Raw genomic sequence first — 15127 nt, 5'->3', positions numbered from 1 at the left:
ACTATGGTGTCTCTCGGTGTAAAAAAGAACTTCACCGCGATTGTCAGTGTCGTTCGTCGCCGTTCGTCATGTGTCGTCGAAAAGTACTGGGCAATACGGACTGAGCCAACAGCAGCTCCACGCTGGAAGCAGGTACTAGTATCCTCTTAGCTCCCTGCCCCCTGTCATCATCTTCTTCACTTCTTGAGCTCCACGCGTAGGCTATGCACGCAGCCAACAGCGAGGAATAGTGTGTTCTCTGTTGGTATACCCCTAGAAGACCAGCTGCACCAGCGTAAGATTCATTCACGTAGCTTTCTCCCTGTAACCACTAGACCTTTTTTAGAGAAACTGCAATCACTAGATCTAGTCTCATGTACATGATTGCATGATCTTATCTAGATGAGTTAGATACGGAGGTTGTTAGCGTAGTGGCCGCACTCTACGTGCTCATCATCCCCGTACATTCTCTCGTGCGACGATGGTGAATATAGTTGAGCATGGTGAATGAATATAGTTGAAAATAGTTGCAGTTGCAGTCTCTCTCGTGCTATCTCGTCTTACATTCTCGACCAGCATCTCGACACAAGCAGCTGAGACCGGTGTGCTCGCTTAAACATGGCCATGTTCCCTTTCACCGGCATGCACGTGCAGCTGCACATGCCTTAGCTCGACAACATGGACACCATGATGAGCACGGCAAAGGTTCACACATCTAGACCTTGCCCCGCAGCTTCGCCATGCCACCGGCGACACGTAAACGAAACCCATGATGGTGACGGCGCCGAGGACGTGCACCACCCCAGAAGGATGGCGACACCGACGAAGAACTGAGACAATACAACGTCGCACCTCGACCTCGTGTTGTCTAAGTAGCCCAACGACTTGCGAAAGTGTTGCGTGCATGCGTTTAAGTGTGTTGTGTGTGTGTTAATTAAATATGCGTTTAAGTGTGTAGTATGCGTGTTCTCTGAGTATATATGTTTAACAAGAAGTTGTGTTCTTTTATTGACAAATTAAAACGAAGTTGTGTGGGCACAGTTGTTAGCACGTGGGCTTCAGCAGATGATCGCTGGTTCTCCTACCACGCATGGCATTTTTTCAATGACAGTTGGGGCCCACATAGATAGAGAAAGGGTGCTGTGATGTTTGACCAGTCAACAGAGTAAAATACGAAGCTATACGGTGACCCAGTGACCGTATAATCACCTCAAGTCGTATATAGTGACCGTATTGACCGTATTCTTAAGTACAGTGACCAAAATGAGCTTTTTACACAAGTTCAATGACCGCGGGTGCATTTTACTCCACCAAAATTAATGATCTCAAACAATTTGACGGTGTATTACCTAGAAAAAGATACCATCGAAATAGGAGCATCATTACCCTCATACAAGGGAACATAACTAACAAAATCAACCAATTGACACAGTAAGGACATGCCCACTTGATTCGCACACCTACCCAAAGTAAGCTTCATATTGACCCCATCCCAAACCTAGGACAAAGTATAAGCGTTTCCCCGGAGATGGCGCGGCGGCCAATGGCTTCGGCCGCCGCACGTTGCACGAGTGGGAAGCCCACTTGCTGTTCCAGGCGAACATCCCGGCGCCTCCCGACATGCGCACGCCGGGGCGGTTAAAGCTCAGCGCCGGTGGCGTCGCCATCCCCCCACTGCCCGACGTCGACATGCGCCCCGACTACTTCGCCGACAAGGTTGACCGCGTGCAGGCGTCGCTGGCGGAGGAGCAGCGGGCCTTCTCGCAGTACGCCGCCGGCAACCACGAGGCGTGGGCGGCGTACTTCCAGCACCGGCAGGCGCAGCGGCTCGCCTCCACCAATGGGGCGCCGGTGGTGTGGGGCACCAAGAACAGAGAGGGGCGCCGCCTGTTGTGGGGCGCCACCTGCCGCACGCTCCACGCCGTTCTCCGGCACCTCGAGGGCGGCAACGACCCGCCGTTCAAGTACTCTGCCGCCCCGGTCCGGAGCGGCGGCCAATGGATGCCGAGGAGGACGGCGTCCTCTTCTTCCTCCTCCTCCCGCTCCTCCTCACACTCCTCCGGGTCGCCGGGGCTGTTCAACGTCAAGGCCGAGCCCGCGGAGACGCCGCTCGGCCGGCGCACCCGCAGCGCCGGCATCGTCATCAACGAGGGCGGGCGCGCCTCCTCCTCGGCTCCTCCCCGCTTCGTCAAGCCGAAGACGGAGCAGGCCGCCGTGAAGATGGAGCCCGGGCTCGCCTCCGTGAAGACAGAGCCAGGGCTCGCCGTCGTGAAGACGGAGCAGAGGCTCTCCGACGAGGCGGCCTTGAAGTGGGCGCACGAAGACTGCGCGCGGACGGAGCTGGAGCGCCAGTGCCGCGCCTATGAGCAGTTCGCCGCTCGGCATCGGGGCCGCGACGAGGGAGGCGTCGTCGTCCACTTCGCCGCGCTCAACGCGTTCTTCGCCCCGTAGTTGCGGCCTTTGTTTTTTTAGTATTTTTAGTTTCCTATGTAAAAAACTATTTAAGTGGCCTAAGTAATGTCATGTTCGCCGAATTTTAGCCGAAACTTTGTCCCGTTTGCCGGATTTTAGCCGAATTCCTTTTCAAAAAGTATTAAACACGCCTTCTGGGGGCGACCCTGGGGCCGGCGGCTGGGAACCCGAAAGCCCCCAGCCCGATTTTAGCGCCGGTTCGTCCCCAGGCGGCGATTTTACGAGCCGCCTGGGGGGCCAACGGCCGGAGATGCTCTAAAAGGTCTTAGAAGCATTGACAACCCAAGTAACACTCTTCCAAAGAGGAGAACCATTGCCAAGGTTTAGACAACAAAAGGTAGAGTATTATATTTAAAATCCAAAATCCTTTCCCAATCTTTATCCCCACTCTCAAAATATCTCTTACCCAAGAGGCAAGTAAAGCCATGTTAAAATACCTAGATTAGAGACACCTAGACCACCAAATTTCTTCTTCCTAGAAACCAAAACCCCACAGGCCAAATGGTACTTGTGAGAATCACCCATATTCCCCAGAAGAAGTGTGCCATTTGAAAGTTAATGACATTAATTACCCATTTGAGAGATTTAATCATAGACATTAGATAAGCGAGATTGCTAGTAATATAGGAACATAATAAAATAAGTTACCCCTGAAAGACAAAGTCTTACCCATCCAACCTGAAATAATTTTAATGATCCTATAAATGATAGGTTGTAAGTCATCTCTCCTAAGTTTATCAAAGTGCAAAGGCACTCCCAAATACTCGAGGGAAAATGAACCAATTTTACAACAAAAGATTTTGGGCACCTCACTAGGATGGATAGTCAAAAGGCACTCTTATGAAAGGTATTTTTCATACTAGATAAACTTCCAAATCTGGACAAGATCCATTAAAAATTTCTAGCCTTGTCAATGGAATTATCAATAAATAGCGAAGTGTCATGAGCATACTGCAAACTACGCACCACCAGGAATGAAATTGGGTAAAAGCCCAGAAACTAAACCATGGCTGGTAGCTTTGTACAACGTTTTAGAAAAGAAATCAGGCACACACAAGGTTAAACGGGATATGAGAAAGGGGGTTACCCTGTTTGAGACCTCTGCCCCCAGTAAAATACGGGTCATCAATATCAAACCAATCAACTTCTCACCAAAACTTCTACAAGAAAGCATTTCCCAAAAGGAAATCCCATCTCACTCTGTCATAGGCTTTCTTATAATCGAGTTTTAAAATAAGCTCCTCAGAACTAGTCCTATTATGAATCGCATGTCTAACCTCATGGGCCATGACAACACTCTTCAGGATACATCTATCCCTAATAAAGACAGATTGATTAGGAGAGGTAAGTCTATGCTAATGGGAGAAAACATATTAGTCATGGCTTCGGTCAAAGTCTTCACAGCACAATTGCTAAACTTTTCCATATCTTTGGCATCATTTTCCTTAGGGATGAGAATAATTAGAGCAAAATTGAGCCTAAATAAATCCAAGGTGCCATTTTCAAAACCTCTAACAAGCCACTAAATTTTCTCTAATCCACCCACGTAGTACTGTAAACCTAGTCGCTAGGTGGTCTATGGATTTGGATGTAATTTTTATTTCTGGTGTTCGTTGTACTGCCGTGATTAAAAATGAATAGATTGGAAGTATCTCAGAAAAAAATAAAAAAACCCGTAAGTGTAGCAAAACTCTTGGTATCGTGACAGAAGAGAGGTGCTAACTATATACAGTCAGAATATCTTGAGTTTTTTTTTTGCATGGAACAAAGGGTGTGTTTGGTTTGTGCCCAAGGTTGCCCCACCAAAGCATTGGCTAGACAAAATTTTGGTTGAGGTTTTGGTTGCCCATAATTTGGTCAACATTGGCAAGAAAAATGAACTAGAGTTGGCTAAAGTTCATTGGCATGCCAAAAAATTGGCAACCATTCAAACAAAAACCAATCTTTGAGTCATGACCAAAATTTTGGTAAAATGCACTTTGGCCACAATCCAAACACACCCAAACTCTTACGAGTTACTATACGGAACATATAAAATTATGGTTGGACATTAGGGGGGAAGGGAGGAAGGGAGGGAAAGGGGTCCGTATAAAATCCTAACCACCCCGAGCGTAAGTTTAGGTTTTTCGGTGTGAAAAATCGTAGGAAAGGGTTTCTTTCCTAGGATGTTGACGAGAATATCACAAGGAAATCTTGAGAAACACTGACGATCTCACCAAAGCCCATCCATATAATACACACAAGAACGGTATACACGTCCCATACGCACATCGTATCCACCATCGATCGCCATGACAGGAGCCGCCGCCACCGAGCTGATTCTCCCGGCCCTGCGCGGCGCCTACCAGCGCGCCGTCCACTCCTTCTCCTCCTCCTCCGTCCGCGCGCGGCCGGTGACCGGGACGCACCTCTTCCAGATCGACGGCTACAAGCTCGTGCACAGGATGGTCGACGGCTCCTCCATCAAGTCCCGCAAGTTCCGCGTCGGCGGCATCGACTGGCAGGCCGCCTACCACCCCCACGCCCGCGGCCTCTGCGTGGGCGCTGGCCTCCACCTCGCCGGGACCAACAACTCCGGCAAGAACTCCACCGCCATGTGCCAGGTGAGCATCCTCGACCGCGCGGGGGTGGCGGCGTTCAGCCGCCTCATCGAGCCGCGCGACTTTCACGGGATGATCTACCCTGACCGGTCGTCGTGGAGCGTCGACGTGCACGACTTCGTCAAACGGGAGGAGCTCCTGAAGTGGGCGGAGGACCACGTCGACGACGACCGCCTCCGCCTCCGCTATGATGTCCTCGTACTCCAGATGCAATCAGAATCTCCCGTCCAGGGCTACTTGAAGGACTTTTGGGAGAGACTTAAGAACTAAATCTTCTTTTCTAGTTGTAATATATTAATTCGGTGAGGATAATGCAAGACGCAAGAACGTATAGTAGCAGTAATATTTTTGAGGATTATATGATTTTGGTGCATTTCAGTTCTTTTTTGTAAGTAGAGTACGTGACAAGATGGTGCAAGTGCGCTATCAATTCCTTTTTGTGCACGTTTGTAGATTTTTTTTCTCTTCTACGAATATCCAATTTTTACACTTGATACACCATAGATAGTTCGAATTGGATAGCAGCAATAATCAATTTTAGCGTGAAGCAATTTATTTTCCTTTAACCCGCAATTTTTACTTTTACTTCCCTTATATCCGTTTGTTTAGTTATTAATTCAATGGCTTTATTCATTGCCTTTTGAAATGACGGCATCCAATTTTAACCGTTGTGCCTCCATCCAATCCTCTATGCCCCCATATTCAATGATTGTTATTATATGGCATGTGATTTTTCTCTTACTAAGTTTGAACAGTGTAATAGGGAAGCAAATGAAAACTTGCTAGGCTGGCAAAATTTTCCGTGACAAGGGGATTGGTTTGAGAAGCCTATGGATGATATTGTACCTTTGCTTATTGACGATGTAACCGTTATTTTTAATAAATAAAGTTGATGTTTCTTTCAAAAAAAAGTTTAGCGCTAAGCATCTATCTAACACAATTCCAATAATAAATTCCAATAATAAGCCTATGGATGATATTGTACTCTCATGCATCTGTTTAAAAAAAACTCCCATGCTCCCTTCTTCTGCCCATGCCTCGCACCAGTGCACCCTGACATTGCCCCTCCCCCCTTCTGGCGGGAGGATCCATGGCCTCCATTCGATGCGGGCATGGATGCCGCGACATAAGTGGGATTCACCGCCTCCCTTGTCATGGGCTTGCTCGTCGCTTTCTTTCTTCTCGTGACAAAATTGTGCGGAGACAAACTCATGTGTCCGAGCATGAATTTCCTGGATAACTTGAGCATACTAACCCCAAGTTTCATCTTTCATGCTGGTTATGACAGATAGGCATCATTGTTTCTCCTCATTATTGTTAGATGTAGATCGCTATCCAAAGATGGTGCCTCATAATATGCTAGCATCTCTAACGTTTCTGAATTGTCAGGTTCCTGAAGCACCATAGCAGAGGGTCCTAAGTAGACCCTATTAGCCCCTCGAGTGTATAGGGTAAGTGTCCTCTCCCATTGATGGTGGATTCCCCTAAATCTTACCCTACCACTTCACCCCAGTCAGTAAATTTTCTCCATATATATATACACCTTTTTTTGTGCCAAATTTTGAGAGCTTTATTCAACAAAGGTACTCGTGGGACAGTCAGTCATCTGGCTGCTGATCAGGAAATGAGGTTCAAAGTCCAGCCAACTCTTAGTAACCATCAGTGCAAACTTAGCCCAAATTTGGGCATGAGATTAGCTATCCTCAAGATCACATGTATGAAAACTCGTAAAGGCATTGTCTCAACAACCATTGGATCTATCACATCTTCATTGGGTTTGCACCATACATCGAGCAAGGATGATGGTGAAGGGGCAACACCTCCTTACTAATTTCCGAACTGATTGTAGCATCATAGTTGATATATTTTTTTTGCGGGTGATCATAGTTGATATTGACTCATCCTTACTCCGGAGGTCTTCAGCCACAACCCACATAATTTTTGTACAAGTGCTTGTGTGTTCTTCCTAGTGAGTCCATTTATTTCTCGAGTACCATATAGGCCACATGGCTGATATAATCTTAGCCCGTCCGTGAAACGATTATCAGAAAGTATATGTCATGACCACGTATTTGGATGTAGCCTAGGACCACGTATCTGGATGTAGCCTAGGAAGACATAAATCAAACCAAACTTCAGGTCCATCACAAAAGCTCTGACACCCAAGTTTTTTGCCTCCGTAGTCGACGGAAACGTCTCCTTCCACCGAATAAACATCATCAAAAAGTTTGAGATAAATCCAAAAAATGCGAGCACCAATGTCAAAAGACTTGAACAGGCCCTGATGGGATGCTTTCAGCAAAAAAAAAAAAACCTAACCATCGTTTCTCTAACACCCAAGTTTTTTGTTTTTGACATAATCTCTGACACCCAAGTTTGTGCCATCTACCTCGTACATTGCCGGACACGTAGGCATCGGAGGTGGACGGACGCAGAGAGCAGTTCCTTTCATCCGTTGCGTGGGTTCCAGGGGCCAGGGCGCGCGGTGGCCTGTCGCCCTCAGCATCCGGCCCGGCCCGGCCCCGGTAGGTACAGCCGTTGCGAACGTAGGGGAATCCTCGGCCCTCGGCACCCTATCCGTGGGCCGATAAGGCGCGGGCGGAGGTGGCCGGCCATACAAAGCCACCGTGGCCGCACGGGTCGCTCTCGCTCGCCCCCTTTCCCGCAGGCCTCCCGTGCGCCTACCCTCCTCCTGGTTCTGGTTGGTGTGGTGGCTGCTGCGCGCATCATCGTCAGAGCCTCCCCCTCTCGCCCACCAACCGCACGACCACAGGAGCGCGCGACGCAGAGAGAGATTTGATTCAGAGACAAGAGAATGGCGGCGCCGTCGTCCCTCGCCTCCTCCCGCCTCGCCGCCGCCGCCCCGGCCCCGCAGCACCACCACCACCAGAACCACCAGCTCCGCCTCGGCTGCTCCCGCCGCCGCGCGCAGCGCCTCGTCGCCATGGCCGGATCCGGAAAGGTAACGCCGCGACACCAATCCCCGCCCTCTTCCTCCCCTTATACCCGGGCTATTTCCCCGGTGAAGGTTATTGCTCGCGCCTGATTCCTGCCTCTGTTTTCGTGTCGCAGTTCTTCGTCGGAGGCAACTGGAAGTGCGTAAGTACCCGCTCTCTTCGCACCCCACCGGCTTTGCGCGCACGGGTTTGAGGCCGATGGGGAATCTCGAGTACGGCGGTGGCGGTGGCGGTGGCGGTGGAGATTCCCCTTGCGCACCGCGTGACGTTTTAGTCCTCGCGGTGGCATTGTGGTTGTCGCCTTGGGGGGATTTCGTTTGTCCTTATTCATTCATGCGGACATCGTGCCATACATCCTACTTGGGGGGGATTAGAGTTGCTTTTGGTGCCGTGTCGCCTAGTTTTGCAACCTCCGTCTTTGTTGCCCCTTGATAGCCTTCATCAGATTCCAAAAGACGTCGAGATTTGAGGGGCATTTATTTGATGCAAGACTTAAGAAGCAGAGGAATGCTGCTAGTTATTATGTCACTGTGTTGTTTTAATCATGAGATAAGAGAGGCCATAGATTTAGGCATTCAGCAGGGGGCAGCCATCAATCAGTGTAAGCGGTTGCAGCAGCTAGGGACATGATTAGGGGGAACCTTCCTATGCTTATGTCTGCATTTGCTTCACATTTATAGGGAGCTTTTCTTGACTACATAAAGTTGCATTGCAAAATGTTGCGGTCAGGTATCTTGGATTTTTTTTTTTGGATTAATATCTGATTTCTCTTCTTCTCCCTGACTCTAGAATGGAACAAAGGTATCCATTAGCAAGCTTGTCTCTGATTTGAATGCTGCCACACTCGAAAGCGATGTAGGTAAGCTCATTTGCTTCCTCTACGCGTATCCTAAGCTTCCTTTCGTTTTGACCTATGCAATACGTGTGCTTGTTTAATTGGTATACATCATGTCAATAGTGCCTGTTTCCATTTAGCATGGACATTTTCCTGAATATATTATATACTCCCTCCGTTCGGAATTACTTGTCACAAAAATGGATGTGTCTACAACTAAAATACATCTAGATACGTTCATTTCTTGGACGAGTAATTCCGAACGGAGGGAGTACCTTCTACCAGCTATGTTCTATACCTATGTCAATTATTTACTACTCCCTCCGTTCCTAAATATTTGTCTTTCTAAAGATTTCAAATGGACTATCACATACAGATGTATATAGTCATATTTTAGAGTGTAGGTTCACTCATTTTGCTCCGTATGTAGTCACTTGTTGAAAACTCTAGAAAGACAAATATTTAGGAACGGAGGGAGTAGTACATTTGCTCTTGTATAGTAGTGCTATCACCAGAAGTCTAGACCACATATTAGCCCCAACCTGTTTGCCTATTATTTTTGAAGTTCAAAACTGATAGTTACTCTTCAGCCAGTCTTGCTCCCCTTGTCCAGCAAAAAAAGAAATTCCATATATGACGCATACATCATGTATGAGCATCAGTGTCATGGAAGCACTTCTTCCTGGTTGTTAGTTGGTTACCAAGTTGGCCCAAAAGAAGGCATAGCGTATTAGCTTCTACTACATGCTCCACCGTAGCAATATGCATGATTGTTTATTATCATCTGGGAATTTTACACCGTGGGTCCCAAATTACCACCAAAGGTAAATTTTCATCGTGGAAGACACAAGTAGTTTGCTTGCACCAATTCGGCTACTACTTTTATTAGACTACTGTTATGAAGAACAGTGAGTTTCAGATTACTATAGCTGCTCACTTCTGATGCTAATGTCATCTTGTAAACATGATTATGTTTTATTTTAAGATATTTAGCTGCCTGTCTCAATAACTCAGCAATATATTAATACATGGAGCTGTGGACATGGTGCAGATGTTGTCGTAGCACCGCCATTCATCTATATCGACCAGGTGAAGAGTTCACTAACTGACCGTATTGAGGTGTCTGCTCAAAACACATGGATTGGAAAAGGAGGAGCTTTCACTGGAGAGATCAGGTTGGATACTGCAAGTTAAACTTGTCGACTTTGTCTTTTCCTGGTACATAGGTCGCAAATTCTTCTGCCCACTGATGACCAAAAAGGCTTTTGCTTTATTGGAATGTACTGAGTGAATGAGGGTTACAAAATGTTGTTTCTATTTTATTTATTTTGTTCCTTCTGGGCTTTCTTCATTTCTGAGTTTTATTTCTCATTGGAAAACTCCAGTGCGGAGCAGTTGGTGGACATTGGCTGCCAATGGGTTATTCTTGGTCACTCTGAGCGCAGACATGTTATCGGTGAAGATGATCAGGTAGTTGCAGATGCTGCTGAATTTCTACTTGTCTTTCTTGTCCATTTCTCTACTCTCTGAAGTTGACTTTGAGATGTATAGTTGCTGCTGTCGTGCAGTAATTTAGTTTGGGATTGCGATCTAAAAAGTTTGTCCAATGCAGTTTATTGGGAAGAAGGCTGCATATGCCTTGAGTCAAAATCTTAAGGTTATGGCATGCATAGGAGAACTGTTGGAAGAGAGGGAAGCTGGGAAAACTTTCGATGTCTGTTTTAAGCAGATGAAGGCTTTTGCAGGTGAAATTTCGTCATCTTTGGTAGTTTAGTGATTGGCCTGAAGAGCATTGATTTATCTGCAAAATGTGTGCTTTCAGATAATATTACAGACTGGAAAAATGTTGTGATTGCGTACGAGCCTGTGTGGGCTATTGGAACTGGAAAGGTTGCTTCTCCAGAGCAAGCTCAAGAAGTTCATGCCGCTGTCCGTGATTGGTTAAAAACCAATGTATCAGCTGATGTTGCTTCTACCGTTAGAATTATCTACGGAGGTTTGTTTCTTTTCTTGGTCTTATTGGTACATCCATATATTAAACTGATGACTGGAAGATGAACTTATGAACCATAAATTTAGTATGACAATGCGACTCGTAAATATCCTCATAGCCTCCTAGCAAGCTAGTACCCCAATACTTCGGGTATGGCTAACATGAGTTATGGATCCTGTGATATGACCATCGTCCTATGCTTCCATTGCAGGTTCCGTAAATGCAGCAAACTGTGCTGAGCTAGCAAAGAAGGAAGATATCGATGGCTTCCTTGTCGGCGGTGCCTCTTTGAAGGTATGAGAAATTGACATCAATTTTTATTCAGACAAAAGAGACGAACTTATAGAAAGAAAACTAATGCCATGTGTTGTCACTTGTCGTGTATTTCTGCTTTATCATCTCAAATTTCCTAAGGAAAATATTTGGGTGTGTTGCAGGGTCCGGACTTTGCCACCATCTGCAACTCAGTAACGTCGAAGAAAGTTACAGCCTGATGTGAGATCACCACCTCCATGGTAGAAATAAGTGATGAGAAAGAGAGGCAGCCTGGCCACCGCGTCGAAAATGCGTGAGATAGGTGCTCCATGTGAACCGTGAATCGTGATCTGGTTTTGCTGATTCGTAGAACGAAGAAATACAAATAATACGACGTGGCGCCATTTTGCTTCTCATGGAATTTCTGTACGAAACGGGAGTTTTCTTCTTTGTACGTGACAGGAATGGGAGTGGTCACACTCACACCTGAATTGAAGTGTGCTCAGGCTTGTGGAACTGTTGTTCTGTTGTCGGTCTCCAGGGGGGGCATATACTGTGTCGTGTGCACTGAAGTCATACTACGTGTTGAGACAAACAGACTACTCCCTCTGCCCCGTAATATAAAAGCGTTTTTGACACTAGTGTATACTAGCTGAATGCCCGTGCGTTGCCATGGAGTAAGAAATTTAGGCAGTGCTAGCATCCTCTACTGATGGCATGTAAGACCTCAAGGCTCCACGCCACAGTCGTACCCATCACCATAGAACAACCTACACTCTTCTAATCTGACAACATTTTCTCTGCCTCTACCACTATCGATAATGCATGAATTAGTGAATCCAATGATAGTTATATTGCTTTGGAATATATTTACCATCGAAAAGATTATTTCCCTCTGAAAAGAAAGAATTTGAATACTGTTGAACATACATATACTATTCAGAAACATATAGTACATATACTATTCAAAAACATATTGCATACTTTGATCTTATTGAACGAAGTTGGAAGAGTATATATGAAGTTCATCTGTAGCTTCCAGTTTGTACAAACAAATATAGAAATATACAGAAAACTTAACCAGAAAAAAATATGCCACACCATCAAATAAACTTTGAAGAAATTTTGTGAACATCTCGTTAATGATATCATGCTTCTTGCTCAACTTGACCAGACACATTCAACCGCATGGCCCCATCGTCTGCAATACAACTTGTACGTGCAAGTTGATCTTCTGTTATGTCTGTGCATCTGAATGCTTCTTCAATGTCACCCTTGAAGGTGTAACCTCATGGGCAAAGACTTCGACACCACATTGCCAAATTATTGACAAACTCATCTGAAACAGTGAGTAACCACATTCATTTTGCCTAGTGCTATAAGGAATGGCCGTCTATAATAGTCAGGACTAATTTGGCTTATGCAAAGGAACAATAGCACTATCCATGTTGTTTGATATCAATTTCCAACAGACAAAGTCAGATATCTCTACTATAAATGTTCAAGTGTATGTCATAACAAATCCAAATTAGTATGACTTAAAAGAATCATGTAAGGTCAATAGCAGTTATTCGGAAAACGAACATACATTTCTCTAGAAGTAGAAATACCGATTTGTAGCATTGACAAGCCAACCATCTCAAATGCTACAAATATAAATAAATCAGTACAGGTACATATGTATAACCTTTGGCCAACAATATAGTACAGAGCCTCGATTTTGTACTGCTAGGCTCTCCTATTTTGATAATGGAACCCATGTGTAAAGTACTGCAAGATAAAGGGATTAATTGCACTAAGCCTTCTCAAATATCTATGCCCCATTATCTACTATTCTAGTAAAAAAAGAGATAAACATAAAAGTTTTTCATTTAAAAACTATAAGAACATGTGTGATGTTCTCACCAGCAATTTTCTCAGGTGTTACGACATTTTCTGTAGAAAGTCAACAATAAGCTTGTTGTTCTCCAGCTGCTTATTTTTCAGGGACACCTTCTTGTTCTTTCTTCATAGAGTCCCATTCTCCCTTATCCTTTCCCCTTGATATAATCTTGTATAGTAGAATTCCTGCCATCAGTGTGCAACACTGATTAATTGTATGCTAATAAAAGAATATGTAAGGTACATAAGCGTTTGTATAGAAAAAAAGAAGAAGCTCTGTCTAGCTAAGCTGTGGGTTAGTGGTTAACATGGATGAAAAAATACATCAGCACATCCTAGCCAGTCATTGTCATGACAATGATAGCAAGAAAAACAGTCATGCATCAACAAACTAAAAATACGGGAAGTTTCAGCGCTCTAGCTCCCTTGTTCATTGAGTGTGCAGAAGGATCGAATGATCCATGATGCTGAAAGTGAAATAAAGTTGACTGCATTATGAGCAAGATGACAGGGCAAACTGGAAACGGCGACCAAGATCAACAAGCAACTATATTAGTGAACCGAGTGATCACAATTCACAACTGATAATTGATGGTGCAAAAGTACGCGAAAAGTAAAGAAACATGTCCATAACTCTCTGTTCTGATTGCATTATCAGCAAGTTTATTTTCTTCCTGTTTTCTCAATTTACAATTGTTGCCAGTACAGTCTTTGGCTTGAATATATTACTTCAGTTTGGCAAGATACGACCGAAAAGAATTTCTGCTGAATTGTGTGATAAAAAAAGTGGGAGATGAGGGGCAATATAAAGTGGGAGATGGATCAACTAATGAATAGAACAGCCGCTGCACCCTTATACTAATTATAAAACATTGGAATAACAAGTAAGAACAAGTTCATATACATAGAAGTGGGAGGTTTCAGAATTTGGAAAGGGGCAAAAGACCTCACCCATTTGATTCCATGGTGGAGGCGTGGAGCAGCCTCCGATGCGCCTACTTGACCGACAAGATGACAACGAGTGGTGCTGTGTAGGGTTGTGCATCGCCGCTGTTCTTTTGCTCACGTCTCAAATGGGCAGCTAATAACATGAAGAAATAACACTGCCTAATATATTGCAAAACAAACAATCACAGAAAATCTTTACTGGAGGCGGAGAGGACACATCTCAGGTATCCCCAACCTGCCATTGCTGGAGGCCCGAGTAGTGTTGTTGAACAAGGTCCTCAATCCTCATAGTGGCGGACTCCTCCTCTTCGAGCTAGTCCTCACCACCGCGACCGCCCATGCTCTCGCCGCCATCGTGTTAGGCGCGCGGCTCCAGCAGATTACGGGGCGGAGGAACTGGAGCTCGCCTGGGGGCGGGGGCCGCCGCGAAGGCGCCGAGGGGGAGGGGGTCGTCGGTGCGGAGGTCGGGCATATCCGGCACGTACTCCACCTCCACCTGCAATAAACCATGGCGTTAGGCGCGACTCGAGCGGATTACGGGGCGGCGGACCCAGAGCTCGCCTGGGGGCGGAGGTCAGGTTCGGGGCGGGCCGGAGCCGTCGCCGGCTCCCGCGGCCCTGCTCTTCCTGTCGCTGCGACGGGGAGGCCGCGCCCAGTGTCCCGCGGCTTGGGACTCACCGCGTCCGCCGCGGCGTCGACGGCGGTGGAGGTGGCGGTGGTCAGCAGAAGCGAGCGAGGCGACACCCTGCTCCTCGGTGCGTCCGCTGCGCTCCTTCCTCTCTCTGGCGGCGACGGTATTTGGCAGGAGAGAGACGAGGTCGGGAGCGAGGGCTCAGGGAGAGGTGGGGGCGGGACATGTATGTGTGGGGGCGGTTTATTCTCTCAAAAAAATAAAAAAATTGAGCATCAGTACAGACACAAGCGCTCATATATACGCGCATACACTCACCCCTATGAACGCACACACGTACACCCTACCCCTACGAGCACCTCCAAGAGACTGAGCCGGCATATCATCTTGAGATTTACGAAGCCACCATAGGCGCCTCGTCGTCGACGGGAACGTCTCCTCCTACTGAAAGCGCATCGTCGGAAATCCTGAAATAAATCCAGGAATAATGCGAGCACCAGGATTTGAACCCTGGTGGGTTGGGGATACCACTGTCCACCTAACCATCTCAACCACAAGCCGATTCGCTTCTTTAAA

The 15127-nt window shown here is 46.4% G+C and overlaps 1 protein-coding gene and 1 long non-coding RNA gene across 3 annotated transcripts; one reads left to right on the top strand and one right to left on the bottom strand.

Annotated features, from left to right (window-relative positions):
• The first annotated feature begins 7697 nt into the window (after positions 1-7697).
• On the top strand, positions 7698-11607 carry LOC123122343 (triosephosphate isomerase, chloroplastic). The gene is made up of 9 exons (XM_044542529.1): positions 7698-8013; positions 8124-8150; positions 8798-8867; positions 9895-10018; positions 10229-10313; positions 10456-10588; positions 10666-10839; positions 11048-11130; positions 11274-11607. Exons 1-9 carry the CDS (start codon positions 7867-7869, stop codon positions 11328-11330), a joined length of 900 nt encoding a protein of 299 aa, XP_044398464.1. The 5' UTR covers positions 7698-7866; the 3' UTR covers positions 11331-11607.
• Positions 11608-12053: 446 nt separating this feature from the next.
• LOC123122344 (uncharacterized) lies at positions 12054-14782 on the bottom strand. 2 transcript variants are annotated; one of them, XR_006460181.1, is made up of 4 exons: positions 14599-14782; positions 13924-14416; positions 12997-13158; positions 12054-12430 (listed from the first exon to the last, which is right to left on the bottom strand). It is a non-coding gene; the product is annotated as an uncharacterized lncRNA (long non-coding RNA). The 2 variants fall into 2 exon arrangements; XR_006460180.1 differs by having other exon boundaries at positions 13924-14779.
• Between the last annotated feature and the right edge of the window lie 345 nt (positions 14783-15127).

This window comes from Triticum aestivum, chromosome 5D (assembly GCF_018294505.1).
Source record: "Triticum aestivum cultivar Chinese Spring chromosome 5D, IWGSC CS RefSeq v2.1, whole genome shotgun sequence".
In the NCBI taxonomy this organism is placed as follows: domain Eukaryota; kingdom Viridiplantae; phylum Streptophyta; class Magnoliopsida; order Poales; family Poaceae; genus Triticum; species Triticum aestivum.
Note: the sequence above shows the minus strand (reverse complement) of the source record. Positions and strands in the feature narration are given on the sequence as shown.

Bases quoted from the DNA above. Each gene is read 5' to 3' on its own strand.
- LOC123122343 (XM_044542529.1), top strand. From the start codon at position 7,867: ATGGCGGCGCCGTCGTCCCTCGCCTCCTCCCGCCTCGCCGCCGCCGCC. The intron at 8,151-8,797 runs GTAAGTACCCGC...CCCTGACTCTAG, and splicing joins TCGGAGGCAACTGGAAGTGC to AATGGAACAAAGGTATCCAT. The intron at 10,840-11,047 runs GTTTGTTTCTTT...CTTCCATTGCAG, and splicing joins CGTTAGAATTATCTACGGAG to GTTCCGTAAATGCAGCAAAC.